Source organism: Trachurus japonicus, chromosome 18, assembly GCF_045865225.1.
Source record: "Trachurus japonicus isolate A0001 chromosome 18, Traja_1.0".
NCBI classification, from domain to species: Eukaryota; Metazoa; Chordata; class Actinopteri; order Carangiformes; family Carangidae; genus Trachurus; species Trachurus japonicus.
In genome coordinates this window covers 24,372,090-24,398,547 of record NC_140924.1, presented here as the reverse complement: position 1 = coordinate 24,398,547, position 26,458 = coordinate 24,372,090, and the positions used below count along the sequence as shown (strand labels likewise).

Here is a 26,458-nt window from a genome sequence, read left to right as displayed (position 1 = left end):
AAAAAGAAAAAAAAAACAGCCTAGGAAAAGAGAAGACAAGCACTCAGCTGGGGGCACTGATCTTTTGAGTGCAGTTGCTAAGGTCTCTGATACATATGCTTGTCATAGCTTCACTTAAGTAGTCACTCTAGGTCCAATATGCATTGAATTGCTACCATATAAAAAAATACCATTGTAAACAACCGAAATGTAAAGGCACCCCTCAGATGAAATGAAGCTTGTGTGTTCTAGCATCACTTTTGAGTGTGCAAAGGTAATGGAAAGCAGATGGCTGTGGCTCCATGCAGTGCTGTGTTTGTGCTGGATACATTTATGCAGAATAGCAGATGTTGAACCAGAGACACAAGTGCTTCTCTTCTGGCTCAGGCCAGCTCTATTAGTATAATTAGACAATAAATTGGTCACTAACTGCAGAAGTCTCACCCTATCAAACAGCATCATTTTTGCAGGATGTTTGTAGTGTAGCAGCATAGCCATGGCACTTTTTTTTGCAAATGCAGCCAGGATGTAATAGCAAATAGCAAAATTATACTTATTAGCATTTCCATCAGCTGCAGCAGTTAAACAGTAAAGTAAAAAGGCAAGATTGCATTTGTGACGACTCCTGGAGAACCTGAGTGGAGTAAATCCTCAGCACCATTTCAGATGCATTTTTAATTTCTGGATGTATCTCATGTTTCATTTTATCCGCTCTTCAGGTGTTCTTTGAAACTGACAAGGTGAAGCCCAGTTTAACATTTATAACACTTGTTTCACCATCTGGTAAGGTTGAGTGTTACATCAGTACAAGACTCCACACTAGCTGCTGTAATGTAGGGTTGAACTCCTTTGATCAAGATAGTCAGTTATATTCCAGTAATACAAGGTAATTGAGGAATATCACTTGAGCCAGAAAAATTACTTTCTCACAAAAAAGCTTGGGGGAGCCTAAAAAATGTATGGTTTGTGCATCTATTTATCTATTTTTGGGGGATGGGGTGGTGTGTGTGTGTGTGTGTGTGTGTGTGTGTGTGTGTGTGTGTGTGTGTGTGTGTGTGTGTGTGTGTGTGTGCATGGAAGGGGTTATCTCATGCCATCAGCTTGCGGCTGTGTGTTTGATTCCACCCGGCGCTGCTCAGTTAGCGATCAAACGTGCAGCAACAGAATGTGTAACCTTGCACAAAAAGACAAAACTTGAGGCAATTAAATATTGAAAGGGGGGTTATTTTTTTACTGGTAGTTCCTTGAACGAAGCCTGGTTCAGCAGAGGGATTCTGCAGAGAAATGATGCCACTTCCAGGGAAGATAGACATTTTGACAGTAGTGTTTTGAACTTGACTTAAAGTAACATTTGATTCAGAGCATTTAGTTTAGCTGGTTGTCAGAGTTTTGGAATGGTATGGTAGAGATGCAGTACTACTACACCTACACCAGTGATTAGCCAGTTCCCTTGGTTTTCCATTAGCAACTGCACTCTAGAGTGAAAGCCCCCAGTCTGACCCACACCAAAAGCAACCAACCAACCAACCAACCAACCGATACCAGTTCATGGGGACAGCGCCACCTACCACTGATGTTTAATCCACTTTCTTCCCTGTTTTTCCCTCCTCATTCTTCTAATTTCTCTCCTCTCTCGTCATTCTCTGTTTCTGTCTATCTGCTCTATTTTCTCTTCCCTCCGTCTGTTCTCTTTCATCTGTCTCTTTTGGGCCACGCCTATGCCAGGTGACCATCTCAGTAGATGGTATATTGACCACCACTGGTTACACCCAGGAGGATTACACCATGTTGGGCTCTGATGACTTCTTCTACATTGGAGGAAGCCCCAACACCGCTGACCTGCCTGGATCCCCAGTCAGCAACAACTTCATGGGCTGCCTGAAAGATGTGAGTGACTCTGTTTGATTGAGTTGTCTAATATTACAGTATGGAAATTTATTTTTAGCACATTCATTAAAATCGGAGATTTGCAAGGATAAAAAAAAAAAAAAACAGCAAACATGGAAATTAATTAATTAATTAATTAATTAATTAATTAAATAATTCAAAAACTGTCTGAAACAAATGTATTTTTTAAAAGCAATCTTAAACAAAACACAATGTCCATCATGGAAGATGTTTCAGAGTGATGGTGGACTCACAGCAAAAGCTATGAGCTTTTGGTCTTACATCTTGTCATAGGAACAAACTTCCTGCCTGGAGAGCAATTAATTCAGAGATATAGTCCGAGGCCACAAGTGCTTTAGAAGTCAAAAGAAACATGTTATCCTGTAGCGGACTGATGTAGAAACTTTAAGAGGAGAGCAATATGACCTCTGTTCTTAGTTATTGTGAGCATCTGGCTGCTGCTGTTTGCACTGTTGGAAATCTATGAATGATTTTATGATTCATGTCAGTTTAGAGAGCATTCCAGAAATCTAATCTTGAGAGAACAAAAGCATGCACTGTATGATGGTCTCTGTGTGTCTGAAAGTCAGATATGAAGAGATTGTAATGTTCCTTGGATGATTGGAGGTAGAAAAAACTTCTCATAGTTTGTGACTAGAAACTCTATGAAATTATCAAACACACAAACCAGAACATGTTACACTGTGGTTTAGCGTCATCATCACACAAAATCACACAAAACACATTTGACACAGCCACTTGAGAATCATCAGTCTGTGTGGATAGAGCTCCCATATGTGAGAGTAGGAGGTGTCAGACGTACAGTATCCTAAATCTGGCTTCTGTCTTTATTTTCCGCCTCTTGAGAAAACACATGCAGGCGTTGCTAACTCCACTGTGGGGTGGCAGGAAATCGTATAGATTTACATAATGCACACCACTACAGTAATATACAGCTATACATCAGTGATGGATGGATATGCAGAGGGCAGTTGGCTTATAAAATTTTATTTCTTCAACTTTGAAAAAAAAAAAGACTTTTATTTCCGCCATGCCTTTAATTCATGGCTTAACAAGCTGTCAAGAGGACCAATCACAGCTTAACGTATTATGCCCTTGTAAATGTAATGACTTGTATAGAGGCGACGCAACATGGTGCCATCACATTTCCTCATAAAACCATGCTGATTGAATAAGTAATTACTTTTGCCATCACTTTTAATGGATTGCACAGTAATCGCCCTATCTCTAACTTAATTATGCCTGTAGAATTACATTTTCATTATTTGGGTTGCTATCGGAAGGATCCCCAGTGGGTCTTAAAGTTCCCAAGGCGTTTAACTATCCTCTCTCTCATCGAGACGAGGCTGGATTTACAGACAACCTACAGACCGAGCTCAACGAAAGGGGGGAGGAGAGGGGCGGTGGTGCACGGTAGGAAAACAGACAATGACAAGTGTAAAGAGCCACAAATAGAGGTGATGTGAGGAAGAGGAAGTGGAAATGAAAAAAATGGTAGCAGATGGTGAGAAAATCGACTGTATGGGGCTCTATTGGATAAACTGAATGATCTACCAGTAAGTAGCAAAAGTATGTGCTGCATAGGTGGATTTTGGACATGGATGGATTACACATTACAGACAAAAGAAAAGGGGAGTGAGTTGAGAGGGGGAAAATAAAGTGTGAGGTAAAGGTCAGATATGGTGGAGAGAGAAGGAAACGGGTTCCCAGACAACATCCAGAAAAGAAGCGGTGCACTGTAAACATCACACACCAGGATTCATGTTTGACCTTCTGCCAAGGGCTTTCATTTTTCATTTAGCAGCCTGGGTGTGGGTCAGCACTTCAAAACATGTCTCAAAAAGGTTGTGTTGTCAAGTACAGACTTGTACGATTTTATTTTCCTCAAATAGACAGAAATGGTTCGCTGACAGCATGATGTAGTCTCTTCTTATTGTTATTTATATACTGTAGAAAGGGAGAATTCCCATATTACACAATGTTAATTCTAGAATATAAAGTAGTTCATGTTTGGGTGCTTTTGGGATGTTTCTTGGGTGCTGTGAAGGAACCAGTGATTAATTTCATGAGCCTTCAGTTTGTATGTCGTAGCTTGCTCAAAGCTTGTGCCTAGAGGACGTTTTCCCCGGTGTTTGAGTATCACGGACTCAACTGTTCAGCTGCGGTCAGGCTCTAATGAATACATCAGCTGAACTGAGCCAGTGAGGTAAAGGCACTGAGAAAACCTGCAACGGCAGTAACTGAGAGCAGCAGGTAGAGCGGCGTAGCAGCTGAAAGTAAAGAGGGAAGCGGAGTGGTCGGGGGGGTAGACAGTGGTCTGTTTCATCCTGTGCTAGTTCAGTGGCACAGCTTGGATTATCAGTGGTGTTATGGTCCGGGGCAAAGCTTTCATGCCGCCACCGTGGTCAATCGCCTTTGATACGCTTGGCCAAGACCCTCCAGGCAGCAAAAATCCAAAGGACGAGCACAGCAGAAGAAGAGTAAAAAGACACCAAAAGAGGCACTGAAGCCCTATGAAGTTTTTTATTATTATTATTATTATTATTTGCTATGTGTGTGTGTGTCTGTGTGTGTGTGTCTGTCAAAGTTACCCACATGCTATGATCATACACTGTGTGATGTATATGTGTTTTCTAGACTCCTTCTCAGAGTAGCGTGGTGTCTCTTCCTCTGCACGTCACCGTCTCTCCACCTCTGCTTCCCCATCTTCTCCTCCAGACAGTGACCTTGCTAGTGCCCTGTTCACACTCCTCCCTCTCTGTCTCTCTCTCTCTCCCCCTCTTGCTTGTCATCCTCGCTCATCCCACCTCTCTCATCACTTCTCTCCACCTTCTCTCTGCCTCTCATCTTTCCTTTCTAGGGGGCAGTTTTGTGTAATTAAGTCCATGGTAGAGCTGTTGGTACGCCAGCTTTGCTATCCTGACGGCCAAATTAAAAATTGATTTCTTCGACTGATTCCATGCACTGGATGAATGCGCTCGCCCTCCTCCTTGCCCTCACTCTCTTTCACTCTCTCTCTCTCCCCTCCTGCTCTCCCAACTTCATATTGACGCTCCATCTTTTTGTCTGCAACTTCCGCCAAGTCTCATCTTTTGTTGCACGAGGAATTTTTCACCCTTCACCCTCGTGCTTTCCCCATCAACGTCATTTCAGCAGTCATTTTAGACTTTGTAGATGGAAGCATGCTGCTATTGTTTCCTCAACATCAACAATGCAACATATGTACATCAATATAATGCGTGGTGGTGAAAGTACATCACAAATGGTTTTTTAGTGTTGTTAAAGTCAATCAATATGTAACATGTCTCTTAAATTATCATTGATTGGTGGATTGTTGTGTGCAAAAGCAGACTTAAGGCCCTTTCACACCAGGGACGTAGTTTTCATGCAAATAATTTGCGCATCAATAGTTTTCATTAAAAGTCCTTTCTCACCGGCCACAAATGTTACGCAGCGAAAATGCAACATACTTTTTTTCTGCAGCGAGGTTGATTTTTCTGAGCTTTTGGCCAGCGAATAAACACATCAACCAATCATGTAGCGTGAAAAGGGCGTACGTCACAATACCATGACAACAATGTTTAAACAACCTTACACAGTCAATACTCACCACCCACACAGCAGGTGTTGAATACATGAGGGATAATTAACGAGTAGCTGTGTTAAACAGATTTAAGACACAACGTGGAGGTGAAGAACCACCCATTCCAAAGTGAAACTTTGGTTTATAATTGTCGCATATTTGCGTCGCCGCCGGTTGTGACTGGTTTTGATGCAAAATTTTCGCTGCCGAATATTTCACAATTTCGTGTCATTTATTTGTCATGTCCCTGGTGTGAAAGGGCCTTTACACAGTATATAGACTCATCAAACATCCACATCCCCAAGAATAAGAAAGAAGCTGTTTGTTTGTGTTCTGCTTACCTGCAGGGTTTTGGATTTTGCTGAGTTTCTCAATGACAACACAAATCAATGGAGTCACCCCAGAGGAAGGCTTTGGCCCGCGTTAGCGATGCCATTAGAAACAGTGAGAAAGCACAAGTCATAATCTGTGTCAGGGTCCCATGCGGCTTGATTTTTAGAAAGACCACTGAACTCAAAAAAAGACCCTGTGGTTCTGCTACATCCAGGTCTATGAATATCAGAAGTGAGAAGTTAACACTGGTAACTCTTCTGTTGATTTTTAAAGTTTGGACTGTGGTCTGTTTATTAGTGGACAAAGGCAGCAGGCGCCTCAGCAGTGGGCAGTTTGGCTCGATAGATAAGCTGCTGAGACCTGTAGGACCTACTACAAAATGTCTGTATTAAACCAGACAGCCTCAGGGATTTGAAAACCAGGAAGAAAAGCATATGGTGTAGATGCTGAGTCAGCACATTCCCAGGTCTTTTGCTTAGTAAGTATCTGATACACTTCTCAGGAAGGGCCCTGCATGCCTCGCACATTTAAGCCCTATGATGCATCCCCCATCCCTGTCATTCATCGCCATCTTCTCCTGCCTCTCGAGCTGTTCACATCTCTCCCTTGTATTCCCCCACCTTCTTGTGCATTCTCTTATTTGCCTTCTGTGGTCTCTGGACTTTTGTCTCCTTCTATTTGTATTCTGTCAGTTGAAAACACACTGGAGGATTTAAATGACTGTGAAAAGGTGGCTTGACTACACCTAAGGACTGACTCTCGCAGCTTAATCATGTCTTTGCTTCACAATGGCCAGGATTTGGAGACATACACTACAACAAACAAGGACAGCTGCCTGAATCAAACCTAAAACAAAGCTTGTTAAAATTTGTTCTCCATGTACCAGCTGCCATCTGAACTTTTGAACAAATTCTGCATCACATGTAGGTCTTTGCCAAACATAGCTGATGTTACAGCGAGCTAAATTCAGACTGCTTAGTTGTTGTTGACATGTTGGATTGTACAAAATCCCTCATAAATTAGTCACTGACATCGATGACCTATTGAAAAGCTGGTGTGATTATCAGCTGTTGTCCCTGTGATGTTCCAAATCCTCCAAATCAACAAATTCAAACGATTAAACCGAATGTCATGGAAATCCCCTAGTTTGGAGCTCCTATGCTAAAAGACGTTGTTATACTAGTGTCGCAGGTATTGTTGGTCTTGATGTAATTACAGGTCAATCAGTGTCCTGCTTGAGGGAAATCCAGCCAGCAGCCCCTTGGAACCTAAACAACAGTTTGTGTTTTACATTTAGTTATCAGAATATCCTCTGCTGACCCTTTAGATGACTATCAAGTAGTGAGGGTAAAGCTGTGTAGAAAACCTCATGCAGTTTCAATGTGAACCCATTTTCCACATGTGGTAACATGTTTGACACATGTACTCTAAATGGTAACACATGTGGAAATGGGTTCACATGGGAATTCACATGTGATTTACATAAAATTGGGCGAAAACCACATGATTCCCATGTGCAAAATTTTTCACATGTGAAAAATCACGTGAAGTTAATATGTTTTTTTCTGTAAGGGTACCCCGCCCTAGATTTACATTCGCTGGCATTGGCTCCAGCATTTGTGTGCTAAAATGTAGATGTTGGCCTCACTGTCTCTGCCATGACGACCCTACATAGAATACACTGCTGCTTCTTACAATGGCTAGCAACAGACTCATAGTTGGTGTGTGAGGGAAAATGTTGCACACTTCTCTTAGGAGAGTACCACCTCTGGGATAAGTTCAATCTGTCAAAACCATTCTGTTATACTAAGGTAAAATAGTCTAATCAAAGGAAAATGTGCATGAAGAATTAGCATTCTCAGGTTTTGACCACAGTGTGATAAGATAGTCATTCTTCTCCAGAGTCTTTAAAGGTCCAGTGTGTAATGATCGGCAAGGTTTATTGGCAAAATCTGAATATACTTCCCATTAATATATTTGTATAAGTGTATACTATACATATAGCAAGGGTCTTTCTTTTGTTGCCATATTGCGCTGCCATGTTTGTACGGCAGCCCGAACAGAAAATCCAGCCAGCCAAAGAGCACGTTTCGCGGGTTTCGCGTAGAAGGAGGAGGAAACAGTATAGATCGTAAAATGGTTTAGATCATCACCTCATCGCTCCATGCTCCTGAAATACTCCCAGTCATCCTAGTCATGGAGAGAGTGCTGCAATCTAGAATCTGAATGCTAGATATCATGGTTTTACCCCCATTTTACACACTGGACCTTAAAAGCGCTCTTTGATAACTCCTCTCAGTGGCTGCACTGTTTGCAGGGAAAACACATGTAATTAATCATGTTAATTGTTGAGATAAATTGTGTGAGTTAGCACAAACTGTTGACCCACTACTAGTTTAGGCTTGGTTGGTTGGTATAAAACAGCCACGCTGACCTGAGAGTGTTTGCAGAGTTGCCTCATCCTTCCTCTCCTGGCTGTATGATCCTCCTCTAAAGAAATCCCAACACTGTGCTGCTCGTTTTTTTTTTTTTTGTAGAAGCCGAGCATGGATGGGTAAACAAAAATAAATAAAATAAAAATAAATCTTCTCCTTCCTCCCTCTGCCTTTTCCCTCTTTCACCTACTCCTCTTTTTTCTAACACCTTAATCCAGGCGAACTCACGCCTTATTAGCTGCCAGTTTTAGCGCTATCATGGCTAATTACCAGGACTAATCTCTGCTAATGACGACATTATGAGGTGTACAGTACATGTGGCAGCGTGACCAATGGAGGAGATAACCAAAGGAGGCTTAAGTTCAAGAATAACCTGGCATATCTGTGTTCTTGTGTTTCATTCTGTGCCTGTGCGTAGGTGTGATGTTTGACAGAGGATGAGAGAGACAAAGGGGAGAGGGAGAGATAGCGAGGGAGAGAGTGTGGATACATGTGAAATAACTGGTAAGACTGGAGGGCGTTGGAAAGAGACACCGTGAAGACAATGAGGAATGACAGCAGCAGTCTGGTGAAATTAGATAGTCAAAAACCAATAGAGTGAACCACACTGCACAAGATGAGCCCTTCAGTGGCGGAACAGCGGAGACAAGCCAGTGCAAACAAAAACAAGTGACAACTTGATACACAGATAATAATTCAGCATCAGGTCTTCCTCTTTCTACTTGGGCTTAACAGCAGCTTGCTGATACAATGAAGATAAGTAGGCTATGGTTTCTTTAAGAACCAAGATGGAGGAAAGAAAGATGTCAGGTTACTCACCTGGTTACATAGGTGAACTGTTTGTCAAGTAAAAAAGACATAACAGACTTTACAGTGCTGAAATGTAAAACCAATGCAGACTTGACTTTAAATGCAATGCTGCTAATGGTCACTGGGGGCTCCAATGGTTCTGATATACACGGTAAAAAAAAAGCTTCTCTAATGAAATACTAAGTCACTTATTTTTTTCCACATCCCAATGTGGTGTCAATGTACATTTATTTTTAACGAAGCCGGCGAGAAAGCAATCAATAGAGCAGTGGATATCATACTGTATACATGTTACCATGTGTATATTTGTGTAGTCTTGTGGCGGCCTGTTAATAGGGGGCGCTCGGGAGCAGCCCCCATCAAAATTTCAGGAAAAAAAGTAGCTACACAGTAAATATAAATTTCATAATAAAAAGTAGGCTAATTACCACATCTGTTCAGTGTTCACTCATACAATGGGTTTTACTTTTAAATTTAATTTAATTAATTTAAAATATTGGGTTTACTCGGGGTTGTTTTATGCATTTCAATAGCGAGGGGCGCCGGCCAAATGAGTGTGTATGTTCTTAAACTTTTGGCTTCCATGTGACTTCATGCTGGTCTCTAATTGGTTACTTAAAGATTGGCAGATCATCCAATCTGATTGGTTCATGATACCTGTCAATCAAAGTCACAGCCCTGGCAGCGGAGACCATTAACTGTAAAAAGAATGGACGTAGCACCCGTGACGTCACCCATTGGTTTGGGGGAGTCTGTTTTGTGCCGCTACTACAGGGGTTTGAACTGCGCCATGTTGGATTTTACTTGCCATATTTGGTGAGGTGCGGTGGTTAGCCGGCCGAGAACCCGCCCACTGGCCTCGAAGCAGCGGTCTCTGGACCTGTCACTCAACGTTTCCATTCACTAATTGGCCAGAATTTTAACCTAATAACAGTAAAACCGTAGAGTTAAAAAAAAAAAAGAGTGTGTGCGGGGGTAGAAACTATCGATTGAGACCAAAAAACGTTCTGACACCAGGCTTTTAACATGTTTATTGAGGATGTAAAGTCGTGGATTTTAACATGGGGGTCTATGGAGAATGCTGCTTTCTGACACCAGCCCCCAGAGGAAGCCCAGGGGATTGCAGTTTTTTGAACGCGGAAGTGAGCTTCACTTCTCAGACCGACAACTGCCCAGTATCCATGGGTGTGTTCGAAACCGCATACTTTCCTACTACTCATACTAATTCTGACGTCATTTTGAGTATGCGAATGCACAGTATGCGAGTTTGAGTTGGTTTGAGTATGCGAGAAGTTCCCGGATGGCATACTAGATTCGCCAGAATGTTGAGTATACATGAGGAGCTTGCTACTCACATTCAAATTACCCAAGATGCAACGTAACGTGACGTCACGGATAGTCTTTTCCTTACCGCGAACAGGGAAAAAAACAACAACTAAACAGGACAACAGAAATCTGCCTGTTAATACGTGACTTTATTAAGTTTTAATATTTTTTCATGCGAGAAAGTAACTGTTTAGAACCCCAATGTGCGGTTAGTTTATCCAAACGACGGCTGTTTTAAGTGTGCCCCGATGTTTTTCGGAGAAGTGAAGCTCCAGGTCCGAGCAGCGACCGCGACATCATAGAGGCAGCAGCCCGGCTCCTGACGTGCTCCGCCGGCCAGCCTACGGTCCTCGCCCAGGTGGAGAAAACGACCGCTAATTAACTTACCCGATGGCTTTTAGAGGTTTACCACCGGCTGATTAAACTCTTTTTAGGGGATAAAACATCGGGGCAAACTTAAAACAGCCGTCGTTTGGATAAACTAACCGCACATTGGGGTTCTAAATGTTGGTCTCATTGATGAAATCTAACAATTGTGGCTGTAGCAGAAGTTTGTTTGAATAAAAAAACATGGTTAGACACAAGAGCAGCACTGCCTTGGGGTCAGCCTACGCACAGAACACCACATTTACATCAATAAATAAATGTTTTACAATGAACCAGGCCGATCTCAGAGCTGGCAAGACTCTCCGGTAAGGCATATTGAACGGTTAAATGCCGTTAACGGGACGAGAGTGGTCAAAACTGCGGTTCCAAGCTAGCTACATCGAGGGTAGGTTCGCTTCCTGTTTTCAAAATAAAAGCACAAATTCTATCGTTGGGGTTTTCTATATAGTAAAGGGCAACGGGTGTTTTATTTTGTGAAAGTAACCGGAAGTGCGTTGCTCACGACGGCTAGCTTTAGTAGCGCCGAAATCGTCCGAACAAAATTGTAAACAGCTGGTATTTAGACAAATTAACGACACACTGCTGATCTAAACGGCTACTTTCTCGCCTAAAAACGTTTGAAATGTTAATAAAGTGATATATTTAAAGAATTTAGAGCTAAAATGAAATCAGCTTTAGCCTGTTGATTTTGGCTCGGGTAGGAGTGCAATGCATTATGGGTTATCATGTAGTATGCTGCAGTGTAAACGCTCTGCATACTGTCTGATTGATGAGTATGTAGTATGGAGTATGGAGTATGTAGTATGGAGTATGGACAGTATGCAACACATTATGTCAAAATGTCAAATGTTGAAAAAAAAAAAAAAAAAGAAAAAAGTGAGAAATGTCATGTTAAAAAAACAAACAAAACAAAACAAAAAATGTTATGTCAAATTGTTAAATTTTGAAAATACTGGAAGAATGTTATGTCAAAAATGTAACATGCAGAAAAAATGAATATGTGAGTATTGGGGGCGGGATAAGCTTTTGCTTCTCCCGCTTTCCCTTTCGGTCATGTGTATTGTATTAATTGGATTGAGATGATGTGTGATGATGATGACTAATTGACATGCCCGAAATGAACCAAATAAATAAATAAAAATAAATATGCAGTATGGAAGTATATAGTATGTAGTATGCGGTTTCGAACACACCCCATGCAACTGCCCCCTTGGCGAAGACGTGCCTGTCACTACCCGATTTGCGACGCTACCCGATCTGTGACAAAACTGGTCTGCGCATACGCAGACCGGCCGCCATCTTGGACAGCTGCCTACGGCAACTCCACTTGGACAAACTTCATTTGGGCACTGCCCGATTTGCGTATGTCACTACCCGATTTGCAACGCTACCCGATTTGTGACAGCCACGTACGCCAACTCCACTTGGACAAACTTAGTTGAACTTAGGATCACTGCCCTATGTGCGTCGCCAGAGACGGTTTATCTTTTTATTTATTTTTTTAAATACTTTATTAGTAATGTAAATTGAGGGTTGGTTGTGGTGGTCTGGATCTTGATTAGAGCATGGCTACCCGACCCAAGCCCGCGGGTAACCCGAGGCCCGACGGGTAACGGGCCGGGCCGGGCCTGGTTTTTAATTAATTAATTCGGGCCCGGGTCGGGTCGGGCTGCACGCGGACAGCTGGTCTTGGTCGCGAGCACTCTGAGCGGCGCGCACGCGCGCGCGTGTCGCTCATGCCACTCATAGACTGGTGCCACCGTGAGCCAATCATCCGTCCGCAGTCTAAGCAGGGGAGCCCAGATGCAGGTTGGATGCAGCTGCCCTCGGTCCTTCTCTGCTGGTTCCTGTCGTGCATGAGTGAGGTTGCTCTGGCACACACACACACACACACACACACACACACACACACACGGCCGTGTCCACCTCTCTCTCTCTCTACCGAGTCGTCTCACTTCCGAGCCGCTTGACGAGCGTCGCGCTGTTAAATGTCATTGAAAATAACGTGCATTTTGCATAACAACACTTCGGGTAACGGGTCGGGTCGGGCCTGGTTTTTAATTTATTAATTCGGGCTCGGTTCGGGTCGGGTTTGAGAGTCTTGGGCTCGGGCCGGGTACGGGCTTAATTTCCAGGCCCGTGCAGCCCTCTAATCTTGATGCTCAGAAAACAGGAACAGAGGCGGACTTTTAATGTTTACTGTCCTCTTTTCTCGCCGGCCTCATCACCATGACAACCACAAACAATCACAACTACCACAACACTCACTGAATAAACGAGTCTGCCGCGGCTGTCTTATGACGGACCTCCGCGGTTTTTATTTTATTTTATTTTATTTTTTAATCATTTTCACAGTACCGTATTTTAAATTCACAGAACTTTAAGCATGTACGCAAATCGGGCAGTGCCCAAATTAAGTTTGTCCAAGTGGAGTTGCCGTAGGCAGCTGTCCAAGATGGCGGCCGGTCTGCGCATGCGCAGACCAGTTTTGTCACAGATCGGGTAGGGTCGCAAATCGGGTAGTGACAGCGTACATGCTTAAAGTTCTGTGAATTTAAATTACGGTACTGTGAAAATGATTAAAAAATAAAATAAAATAAAATAAAAACCGCGGAGGTCCGTCATAAGACAGCCGCGGCAGACTCGTTTATTCAGTGAGTGTTGTGGTAGTTGTGATTGTTTGTGGTTGTCATGGTGATGAGGCCGGCGAGAAAAGAGGACAGTAAACATTAAAACCTCTGTTCCTGTTTTCTGAGCATCAAGATCCAGACCACCACAACCAACCCTCAATTTACATTACTAATAAAGTATTTAAAAAAATAAATAAAAAGATAAACCGTCTCTGGCGACGCACATAGGGCAGTGATCCTAAGTTCAACTAAGTTTGTCCAAGTGGAGTTGCCGTACGTGGCTGTCACAAATCGGGTAGCGTTGCAAATCGGGTAGTGACAGTGCCTGTCACTCAATCAGCGACAGACGCGCCCGCGTGCATACGGAGCAGACAGACAACAACGGCAAGGGGGTCCGCCCGCTATTCAGACTCTCAACAATCTCAACAACTCAACTATCAAGCAAACAAAACTGACACATATGATAAACAAACAGAACTATGCTGCAGTTTGTTTGTCAAGTTAACCTGTCACCTTCAGCACCACGGACAGCGCCGCGGATGAGCCGCGGAGCTGCAGCTGTGAGCGTCTGGGCTCTGGGCTTATGGCCTGGGGCCTCATTTATCAAAACTGTAAGTAAGCAGTGTAAAACTGCTGCTACTAAATGTTTTGCTTAGGCCTACGGTGAAAAGACAGCCCAAAATATTTACACCTTTTTCAGATCTATCAAACTGTGCGTGCACAACTCTGCACCTCAACTTTGATAACTGGATCCAAGAATGGTGCGCAGTTGCGCACGTGAACACACCTCCGTCCCGGAATGCCTACACAACCATATGGTCAGCACGTGCATATTAATTAGCCATGTGCGCTCTGTGGAGCAACAACAAAGTGACAACGAAGACAACGGGCGGAGGGAGGGGGAAAGAAAGCGAGATACATGGCATCGGGCAATAAATCAGGCAAAAACCTCCCAAATCTCAACAAAAGGGAGCAGAAAAAAGAATAATCTTATGTAATCTGCCCCTTTATTCCAGACAATCTTTTTTTTCTTCTTTTACTTATGTTAAAACAATGTAAAGCAGCAGGATAAACTCAGGTGACAGAATAATGACAGTCTCAGTAGCTGCAGATCAGTGTGCGCTGCTGCCGGTGTGTTTTTAAACTTGGAGGGTTTGTTTTTTCTTCTCTAATAGGCCTATGTATTTGTGTATGAGAAACAGTGTCTCAGATGAAAAAATAAAAATAAATCAGAAGGACACTCTGACTATAACGTAATCAATCAATGTCGGAAAAGCGGAATGTTTGAAAAATAGTAAAGTGCCGCTACTCCGACAATGAAAAAAAAAAATGTCGGAATAGTGGGACGCTTAAAAAATAATGTTAATGCCGCTATTCCGACAATTAGAAGTCAATGTCGAAATAGCGGCATGTCTGAATAGCAGCATGTAACCAACGGCAAGATGGGATAATGGCGGCAGCGACAGAAAATTCAGTTGTTTCTTTACGAAATAATCCTTTCACAAGGCATTCGCTGGAGGGAAAAAAGGATAAAGGAGCTTGGACCGGAGCAACCTGACTTAAAAATCCAGCAGCAGGCAAGTGACCGTGGCCGGAGTTACACTGAGGCTTCTCCCGTCTGTTTTATGCTAAACACAGTTGGCTAGCTGGATGTGAAGTTAGCAATGCTGTTTATTTATCTTTATCGCACCCCCAATTACTGGACAGTGTGTGTTGTTTTGCACATTTGCAAACAGGAAATATGCATTAATTTTAGCATTTCACAACACTGGAAAGGCCTTGTCTTTAGTTTTGCAAAAAAGTATTTAGATTTTTTTTATTTTTTCGAGAAATGAATGAGTCAGACTAGATGCACTAGTGCAACTAGAGTGAAAGTAAAGGAGTTGTATGTAATGTTGTTGATGTCAATACCACTGTTGACTGGCTGTGGGTTCAGTGAGTCCACCATTGATTTGATCCTGGCTGGATCTCTATGAATGTGCGTGAATGGGTGAATATTATATTTTATTTTAGAAGTGAAATGAAACATGTACCACAGACATCATACTTTTGAAATGCAGCAATGTTGTTCTACATTTTGGAGATAAAAGGCTGAAACATGGAAAACCATTTATGTGTCCCATGATTTCATGAAAGGAAAGATGTGAGCCTTAGATCACAGGTTGCTCCTCGATGTCTTCACACAAATGAAAGTTCAACATAAACACATCTGCTCAGACTTGGACTACAATAACAGAATAATCTCCTTAACCTCGTACCTGCAACAGACACAGAGAAAAAAATAAAAACGAACAAAGGTGGAGATAGAGGAGGGTGGCTTTTTGTCGTTACCTGTCAACACGTGTGGGTGTGTGAGAGAGCGTGAAGAGCGCTACAGTCAGGAGAGAAAACGCACACATAAACAAGGGCAGAGACCTTTGCTTCACACTATTACCTTGAGGACGGCTCCTCCGAACGCTGTCTACAGAGTGTTCAACAAATAAAGGCAAAACTGAAATTATGAAAGACAAGGATAATTTGCCTTTAGCACTTAATCCATTATGAATGCACACAGTGCGGAATAGACACACACTAAAAGAGTTGAAACAATAGAGCTGCGTTTCATCAAACGCTGTCAGAGCCATTTGCATTAAGGCTGTAGGCTACATTCTCCTCTCCCCGAGTGTGGAAATCCCCTGAAAGCATTTAATTTTTCTTTTTTTTTTCCCTGTCCAATCATTATGCACTGATGTTTCTGAGCTGCATTTTTTCATTTCGTAATACAACAAACAGTTTGTGCATTTCGTGGATTTGACCAAGAGTTTGGAGTTTCTACAGCACTGATCAGAGCACGATGCGCCCACGCAAACCCAAACACTTGCAGACATCAGTAAAATCAATGAAAGCGCGCCCGGGGGCGACTCGGTGGCCCCCCGAGTGGTTGCTCGGTGTTTGAATTTTTCAAAGTGCGAAGGATTTCCTCACCAAATCGTTGGAACATTAGTAATACCGAGTCCTCGTCGACTCGTCTGACCTAAATTTCTTGTAAGGGGGAGCGCGGGTTGGAGAGTGAAAAATGGGGCTTCAGTGGTATGTTGTGTTGATGCTGTGGGTTCACTCTGCTGCTCAGGAGAAAGTTGTGTGTTTCATTCATGGTTTGATTCCTCATTTCCAAGCTTTCTCAGCTTCCAGTATATCTGTCACTTCAGGCAATTCAGACGCATCCACAGGCTCCCAATATTGTGGATGTGGATGTTCTCCAGTGTTGCAGCTGTGTTTTGTTTTTAGGCTATAAAGAATAAAAAATAATCCTATTCTATGTGCTATATTTGTATCCGCAATCACATTACCCACCACTGTCTTATGCAGAATCCTAACCTCGTTCTCCTCTGTGCTTTCTAGGTGGTGTACAAGAACAACGACTTCAAGCTGGAGCTGTCACGGTTGGCCATCGAGCGTGACTCTAAAATCACCATCAACGGCGACCTGGTGTTCCGCTGCGAGGACGTGGCCGCCCTGGACCCCGTCACCTTCGAGACCCCCGAGTCTTACATCACCCTGCCCAAGTGGAACACCAAGAAGACGGGCTCCATCTCCTTTGACTTCCGCACCACGGAGCCCAGCGGCCTCCTGCTGTTCAGCCACGGGCGCCCTCAGAGTCCCAAAGAGCAGAAGCCCGGCAGGGAGCTGAAGACCGATTACTTCGCCATGGAGCTGCTGGACGGGTATTTGTACCTGCTGATCGATATGGGCTCGGGGAAAACAAAGCTGAAGGCCAGCAACAAGAAGGTCAATGATGGTGAATGGTGCCATGTGGATTTCCAGAGGGAGGGGAGGAAAGGTGAGCTCTGCTTTAGACTTGTGTTTTTTTGCTGGATGGTTTCATGGCAACTTACAGCCAGATGTATTCTTAGTCTCTTATGTCAGTCTCATTTTATCACATTAGTTTACCCCAAGTCAGAAATAATAAGGAAATCCTTAAATTGGCCTGTATCAACAAAGTTAATCAAGAAAAAAAAGTAGAATTATGATTAATACGTAAAAAGAAATCAAGTCATCTTGTATTTGGATGAATCTGTGCTCCTTTCCACAGCATGTCAGCTAAAATATACTCAGCCCCTGACATGCACTGGCTGTTATTTGCAGCTTAACAATTTTCTCTTCAGTGGGTCAAGATCTGTCGTTTTACAGTATTTTACCAAACAAAGCTGCCGTCTCTCTCCACTTTTCTTCATTTGACACATCATCACATTTGCTGATTAATCTCCATGAGGGGAATGAGCAGCATCACAGGACCTGGGGGGGGGATCTGTCTAATACTAAAGACATGACAGTCACATTTAAAACAGACTGGACCAATTGTGTTTTAAATCTCTTGCAGCCTCCACAACAGAGTCTCTGTTGACTCATTATAGAGGTTTTATTGAACCAGTTTTAGCATTCTCCAATGTTGCTTGTTATGTTTATTTCACCCAGGCTGACAGTTAGAGGTTTGGTAGCCACATCAGAGTGGTCAGTAAGGTTTCAGAGAGCAGCCAAGCCCTGCTTGAGAAGGCAGGTTGCTGCGTCCTTACTGGATGGTCTGGATCTGCCTGTTTGAGCAGATCATGCAGTATTTTTCTTTTCTTTTCTTTTTTTCTAGAAGCTGCACAGACTTTTGTAGTTTGACCTTGGTGGAGGAACTCTAACATATCACTTCCTATACACATACTTATACTGTTAACACTTAAGGTGTGGACAAGATATTCTAAGGCCACCCTGATCTTTGTAGTCCAAGCATGCCAAAATAAAAGCTTAGGTTGGGTTAGCTTTGTTTATCCCGCATGTGGAAACTGATTTACCACCAAGTCAGAAAAAACCATACAGCTGACAAACAGCACAGAGACAACTGGCCAATGAAACATGATCTAAAACTAGTACATCATTTAAATAGAGAAAGTGATTAAACACCAATAAATATACCACTAAAGACTATGCAGCAGTGCCAAGTCTGACCCTAACAAAGCTTAAAGGGATAGTTCAGCATTTTGGCAAATTGGCCCATTGCCATAATCCCTATAGTTTTAGGAATAGGTTTGTTACTTTTAATTGTCGGTGCAAGCTATTTTTAGAATGCTGGAGCAGAGCCGTGGCATTTAAGCCCCGACAATTAAAAGTAACAAACCTACTCCTAAAACTATAGGAAATATGGCAATGGGCCAATTTGCTAAAATGTTGAACTATCCCTTTAAAAGTGATTAGGAATATTATACATCTATGGTATATATCGTTAAACTGTTATTTTTCATACCTGTACGTTGCGTTAGAATCCCTCTGCCAGCATGTGGGCACAACTGGAGCATCAGGCCTTGGGTGTGTGGCGTCTGATGAATGATCTGTAGGTGGGCAAGCACCTTGGACATTATATCTCACCCTAATGGCGTCTTATAATGAGGAAGAGTGTGAATGAGTGTCTCTGCGTGTGTGTGTGTGCATGCATGTGATCTCGCTGCCGCTCCCGCTGTAATTGGCTTTTAATAGAAAATTAAGACGGAGTCGTTAATCACAGAAGGAGAGAGGGCCTTTTGTTTCACCCACTCCCCGCTGCATTCTGCTTCCCTTCTCCTCCATTTAGCCTATTACAGACACATTAGACACACACACACACACATATGCACACACACTCACGCTCACACACTCCACTGTCATCTTTTCTCCCTGCCTTTTGTTTGTCTGTTCTATTTCCCTAAATTATCCACTTACTGCCTCTCTCACCCATCCATTCACTTACGTGCCCACTCACTCCCCCCCCCACACACACACACACACACACACACACACACACACACACACACACCCACAATCACCCACCTATCCAGACCCCACAACTTCATTCATATGCAGTCTCTGAGTTATTTAAACACACAGATCAGACCAAGGGCACGGAGCAGTTGAACCTTTCCATCCACTCCATCATCTCTGTGTTTCTGTCTTGCAGGATATATCTCAGTGAACAGCCGCAGCATGCCCTTCAGCTCCCCGGAGGGCAGCGAAATCCTGGACCTGGACAGCGACATGTACCTGGGGGGGCTGCCCGAGTCCAAGTCGGACCTCATCCTGCCACCGGAGGTTTGGACGGCGCTGCTCAACTACGGCTACGTGGGCTGCGTCCGCGATCTCTTCATCGACGGCAAGAGCCGCGACGTCCGCCGTCTGGCCGAGATCCAGAGCGCGCTGGGCGTCAGCAGCTTCTGCACCCGCGAGCTGCAGAAGCGATGCAGCAGTACTCCCTGTGGCAACGCCGGTCTGTGCAAGGAGGGCTGGAACCGCTACATCTGTGACTGTACCGGCACCGGATACCTGGGCAGCAACTGTGAGATAGGTGAGGAGGAGGAGGATGAACTGATGGGAATAACAGCATTAAAATAAATGGTGTTACTGTACTGTATGAAGTACCATCAGAAGATAATACACCTGTGTACCTTATATACACATTATTTTCAGTTCATCAGCGGGTCGGGAAAAGGCAGTTTATCTGGAACTAACCAACTTCCTCCACACTGGCAGGCTCCGCGATGTGCTGTATCACTCCGCCTATCACCTATTTAGATCAGCGGCTTGTGGAAGAGGCGGAGTGATACAGTACATTGTGGGGCCTGTCTATGTGGAGGAACACTGAGTGAGTTGGTTAGTTCCAGATAAACGGGGGTTAGGGAGACAAGTCCAGCATGACACATTTGAGCATTTTATTAAAAAGTAATGCAATAGTTACTTTTCCTGGTAATTAATAATATTTATCAGTTATATTTTGTGGATAGTAATTAGTATCTATAACTAATTGCTTTTTAAAGTGATAGTTCAACATTTTGGCAAATTGGCCCATTGCCATAATCCCTATAGTTTTAGCAGTAGGTTCGTTACCTTTAATTGTCGGTGCAAGCTGTTTTCAGAACGGTGGAGTATAGCCGCGAGCTGCTCAGAGCTATGCCACGGAGGCTAATGGGATTTCTTGGTTTCCCTCATCAAACTCATCAAATACACAATCCAACAACTCAAATGCTTTTGTGGACAAGTTGTGACCTGCACATTCACCACGCTATGAGATAATAACAGAATGTTATGAGACAGAGTTGTTTTCATGGTAAATTCATACAAACAGCTGCCCAAATGTTGAACTATGCCTTTAAAAGTACAGAACACTGAGGATGAAGGAATCAATACTTTCTGACCCAGACTTTGTGTGCAATAGTGCACAATTCAGAACAGAAGCATCACAACACAGAGATATTGTCAAATACACCTTTATATCAGTGAAGCAAAAAGAACATTTCTCATTATCAGGGCATCATACATGATAGTAGTGAAGTGCGCAAAGGGAATCACACAAGGCCTCGACATCAAACAGTGAAAAGTTGCGAAATCCTCAACATCTTACACGCCATCCAATAAACCAAGAATAAGAACAACAAGTGTAAAATAAGCATTTCAACACACTTGGCAGTGTATTGGATTGTATTTGACACAGCCAAGCAGCTGCTGTATAGTGGGAGCAAAAGCACCACGGGGAGCTCTGTGTGAACCAAATGCCACCCGAGGCTGGGTGGCATTAGGGCTGGGAGGGGTAGGGATGGAGGTAAGGAGGTGGGGGTGGTGGGGGTGGTGGGGGGGTAGACTGAAGCTCTAAGAGGCTGGCAGCAGCATGGCAGAGCAGCCAGGCTTACGGCCGCCATCTGTGCCAGTCACGCAAACCCAGGTGGCGTGTACGCCACGGTGATGCAAGGTGAGCTCGTCGGAACAGCACCACGCACGTCTGATTCATCCCAATTAGCCGCAGACGCCTCACTTCATGGCTTTTCTTTGCACGCACTCCAGGGGGGTGGGTTGAGTGAGCCATGGCAGTGCGGGGATTTTGAGGGACAGGGAGGGTAATGAGGGAGGGAGAGATTGGATTCAAATCAGGACAGTGGAGGTAGAGGATGGAATGTCTTTATTTTGAAGGGTGATATTTTAACAGTTTTGTCTTTGGGTGCTCAGATGACAAGTGTGTTTTCAGTGAAGCTCTTCTGCCATCTAGTGGAGAGAAGTGTTACTGCAGCAGGGAGCACTTCTATAATTACTAGCCACATTTTGCTCTGTGTGTGCATAGATTAACAAAGTGTGAGGGCAATCAATGATGAGAGGAAGAGGATATAGCATGGCTCCTGCAAAGTACAAGGAATTAAAAACATCGGTTGGAGTGATGGATATTCTTTGTGAGCTACTGGTTGATGTTTAATTTCCTTGCATTTTAAGGAAAGTTAGGTCTTTTTCAAAGGATGTTGATGCAATCTGTGTGAATCTGTGTTGCATTCACCCCCCGCCCACCCACAGCAGCTATTTCACTGCATCTTTCAGCATCATGTTTATGCGCACTCCAAAGCCCCAAAAGTGTTGAGTACCCCTGTGATGGTGACTCATGTTAGTCTGTGTTGACACTTATTGACCCACACTACAAAATAAGAGCGGCCCTCAGGGATCTGTCACTCCTCACAGCGGGTTATTTATGGCGTGGCTGATTTTAAAGAGCGTAACCACGGTGTTAGCGAGTTGGAAAGCAAATGCACTTTTGCTTTTTGACATTTCTCCAAGCTTGATTGTCCGTTATGAACATTTAAAGTTCCTCTTTTTCGTGACTGTGTACATTTTGGGCTTTGAAGTGAATTGCATGTGTTTTGTGCAATTAAACCTTATTTATTAGGATTACATTAACAAAAATGTACCAAAAGTGCAGTCTGCATGCTGTTCCCCATCTTAGACACCTTATAACATGCCCAAGGAGCTCAGAAATGATTGATTATTACCTTTGGATCAGTTTGACATGCTTTGATTTCTCAGGCACACATGGCTTTGATTGTCATTCTGACTGAAAGCTGATATTATATTGCCAACAGAGTTGTTTTCGAGGCAAATGCAGAGACTGCTTGCCAAAATCTGCACCCGATGGGAATGCACATCAGCGGTTTAGCATGAATTTACCTCGAAAACAACTGTCTCGTAACGTTCCATTATTATCGTGGTGAATGTGCAGGTCACAACTTGTCCACGACAGTGTTTTTGGAGTTGTTGGATTGTGTATTTGATGAGTTTGATGAAGGAAACCAAGAAATTCCATGAGCCTCTGTAGTGTAGCTCTGAGCAGCTGTCCTAAAAATAGCTTGCACTGACAATTAAAGGTAACAAACCTACTGCTAAAACTAGGGATTATGGAACTATTCCTTTAAAATGCAAAGACAGAACAATGAAATCGTGAATGTAGTCGAAGATGCATGATAAATGAATGACAAATGTTTTCAGTTACGCCACTGATACTGTGCTGTCATATCCAGTCGATCTCTGTGCCTGTGTCAGGGTTCATCTGTGTCTCCACCCCCCTGTACTAACACTCTGTCACCCTTCCTGTCCTCTCTTCCACCCCCCCTCACCCCCCCATCCAGAGGCAACGGTGCTGAGTTACGACGGCAGCATGTACCTGAAGATCATCATGCCAGTCACCATGCACACGGAGGCCGAGGACGTGGCGCTGCGCTTCATGTCCCAGCGGGCGTACGGCCTGCTCATGGCCACCACCTCCAAGGAGTCGGCCGACACCCTGCGCCTGGAGCTGGACGGAGGCCGGGTCAAGCTCACCGTCAACCTGGGTAGGCCACCGTGATCCATCGTGGATGTCCCTGCTAACCTTTACCCTATCATACCCTGCCCCCCCTTCATCCTCACGCTGTGTTTTAGTATCGTAGACCGCTGAACTTAAAAGAATGGTATGGCATTTTGAGTTCAACTCCATTATTTTTGTCCATTGTCAGATAGGTGGAAAAAAGCTTCTAAATTTGTCCCTCAGTCGCATTAGATTTGTTTTATACCACAGAGTACACTTAATTGAATATAGCCGGTAGTACACTGACAAGCTAACATAATCCCATCATTACCCATGGGTTTATGAGGGATGCTAACCGTGCCTAAAGGCTATTTATTTAAGAAAACTGAGGCACGAATGCAGAACCTTCTCCACAAATTGATAAAGTGCTTGCTGCAGGAAGATAAGACCAAAGAAAATGTTAAATAAAATGTAAAGGCATCCCCAGAGCAGTTACTGTACCTTCCCCCCTTGCAGTCATTTCTGTTCTATACTCTTTGACTCCTCGTTCCTGCTCATCCCTTCTTCATTCATCAACTTGCGAAAACCTCCTCCGTTAAAAAGCTCCATCTGTAACAGTATCCCCGGCCCAGCCCTGAACCTTACCCCACTGACCTGTCTCTAGAAGCTTCAAGGTGGCCTTGCCCCCATCCTGTCTGGCCCCTCCTCATGGTTCAGCTCTCTTCCCGTCTTCCATGTGGAGCCATTGGCGGTGCTAAGAGTAGATAGAGTCCTCATAGTAAGTAATTACAGATGAGTTCAAAGGGGGAGTGGATGTAAAGAGGTCTGAAAGGCAATCTTAGTGCAGAGAAGGTCAGGGGAATGTGGAGTGAAACTTGTAAGATGGATGGTTTCATAGAGAGCAGATGCATTCCCTCTAATAAAAGACAGCTAGACCTTTTGACTTATTAAAATTTCACTGCAATGAATATTAGCGCCCGAGGGAAGATGGGTACGACCTTCCAGCTCCAGCTCTGGATATATTAAGTCCTGATCCTTTGAAGGAACAGACTTTCAGCTGTGAACCGGGAGGAGCATGACAGAGGGGCTCCCTGGAATACGGGAGTTTAAGCCACCGTAGAGACAGGAAGTGGGCTGTAGGACGAACAAAGGCGGCCATTCCTCCTCCTCCTCTACCAATCTCTGCCTTTCTACCTCCTCTTCCTTCTCTCTCTGTCTCCCTCTTCTGTCACTCATGAACACCCCACTGGGCCAAGATGGAACTTTTCATCCCTTCAATGGCCTGTATGTCTGCGGCCCTTGGATCAAACAGTCAGAGAGACCAGCTCGCAGCTGTAGTTGTACACACACACACACACACATGTACACACTTACTGCACAAAGGGTTCAGCCGGGGAAAGTCCTTAAAGAAATGTATATATAAATGTTCAATTTATCTCCTTTTAATTGGGCTTGAATGACACCACAAAAAGTCACACTAGTACTCCACTCAGGATATTCATATTTATTTTACAAGGAATGAGCTACAGCTGAAGTAAACTGCATCAGTAGGGAATCCTCAGTATCTGTTAAAGCTTTAGTCCTTGTTAAGATAATTAAAATCATGCTAATTAATCTCAGAGAAAGGCTTTAATTGGATGCATTCAGCCCTAATGATATTTATTAGTGATGGATAATGATAATAACCTGTTGAGCTGAAGCTAAGGCGGTTAACACTATCAGGTTTTGCTTTGACACCGTCAGACTTTCTTTTTTTATTTAGTGTCAGTAGAGACAGTCACATCATGTTAGGACAAGATGAGTGCACAAACATGGATTTCATACAAACATGACTGCACACCAACAACTGTTATGTGGCAGGTCACTACATTTCAATGGAACAGTTTTTGTATTACACTCCACGTCTCTACAGAGCGACGCTGGTCCCTGGCTGTTTGTGTCCACTATTCTGTAGCGGTTGACAGCTCGAGACCACATCCCAACCACAATGCCACATGCACATGTCCTTTGCAGCCACTAGATGGGGCAGAATAGTGATAAAATAAATAAATAAATAAGAAGATATATGGTTCTGGGGTGGGGGACTGGGGCGAAATGGGGTAACAATCTGAACCAGAGTCTTCTAGTTAAAGAATAAATCTCCATTTTAGTTGTACCACTAGCACTAGTTACACACCAGGGTCCTACTTACTGTGATTTGTGTGCACCAGGCATGAGGTGGCTGGGATGTGCAGATCACCCTTTCTTGTCATTTACACTGTTGGGTTTCTCATGCCTGAAGTGCTGCAGAAGGCAAATGCTTCTCAAATTGTCTTTGCACATGCTTGCAAAGGATGGGAGGGTGGGGCAAAGTTAAACGTGCAAGACACAAGATCTGCTTTTCAGTAGCTATTTATACATAATATATGACCCATCCTCACCCCCTAACAAGTACATTAAGAAATGGCTTCATCATTTTCACTTTAAATAATACACAAAAAAGCAAATACCTGGTTATTTGGCTATTAAGGCCACATAATTCTGGCCAAAATATAAAGTAAGATTGATGTTATTAGACTCAATTTAACATGTAAAATGAAGGTAATGATACATAAAGCAAAAAAAAAAAAAAAGAAATATACTTAGGTTTGGGGTTTAAATGTTTAATGCGCAGTATTTCAGATCCACACTCAGTCCAGATAGAACCTTATAATTGCAAGTGCACACACATTTTGATATCGGCCTATATTCACTTTAATTCTTATTATGTATTAGTATATTAAAGAATACAACATAACAGTTTTTTATCATTTATAGTATATATGATTAAAGTAGATGTGTCACCATGATGTCCTGTATAGATCCCTTTGGTGTAAGTCTTGCCTTCTGTCGTGCTTTGGGATGGGTGGGGTGGAAGGAGGGATGTATGGATGATGGGACTGACGGAGGAAAAGGGTGATCCTGACTCAGAGCCTGTCCCCGGATGGTGGCCCCAGAGAATTGCTTGGTTGTCTGCAGAATGTACCTTGAAGGATGTAAAATGTTTTTTTTTCTCTCTTTCTCTCTCTCTCTTTTCTTTTCTTCTCCTTCTTCCTGTCTTTCTTTTTTTTCTCTCTGTCTCCTTCTTTTTTATTTCAACTCACCATTTCGCTCTCTCTCCCGCCAGATTGTATCAGGATAGACTGTAGCCTCAGTAAGTGGTTCTATCCATTTTTCTGACTAAAAATGTATCTGTCTATCTCATCTTTATCCTGTGCAGTGGCCCTTTTCTGCTCTCTCCTGACCTCAGGATGAGTGACACCTCTCTCTTCACCCACGTCTCAACCTCTTCCATATTTCCTCACCTTTCCATAAGCATTAGTTTATACGCCTCTGTCTCCCATCACAGCTTTTCATACCACCTCATTTGTATTTCTGTCCTCATCTCTTTATTCAATACATCATCTCACTGGTATTTTTCTCCTTTTCGTAAGTTCTGTTACTTTAATTTCCCCTTTTC

General features: G+C 43.4%; 1 protein-coding gene across 7 annotated transcripts in view; it reads left to right on the top strand.

Moving 5' to 3' along the window:
- nrxn2b (neurexin 2b) overlaps positions 1 to 26,458 on the top strand; it is a 773,301-nt gene that overhangs the window by 316,560 nt on the left and 430,283 nt on the right. For 6 of the 7 annotated variants that reach the window (XM_085760265.1, XM_085760266.1, XM_085760262.1 and 3 more), the window contains 5 exons: positions 1,705 to 1,866; positions 16,773 to 17,211; positions 19,348 to 19,731; positions 22,823 to 23,026; positions 26,126 to 26,152. In XM_085760265.1, the coding sequence (XP_085616391.1) occupies positions 1,705 to 1,866; positions 16,773 to 17,211; positions 19,348 to 19,731; positions 22,823 to 23,026; positions 26,126 to 26,152 (1,216 nt within the window). The remainder of the gene's footprint in view (positions 1 to 1,704; positions 1,867 to 16,772; positions 17,212 to 19,347; positions 19,732 to 22,822; positions 23,027 to 26,125; positions 26,153 to 26,458) is intronic. The other variant, XM_085760261.1, reaches the window with a different exon arrangement.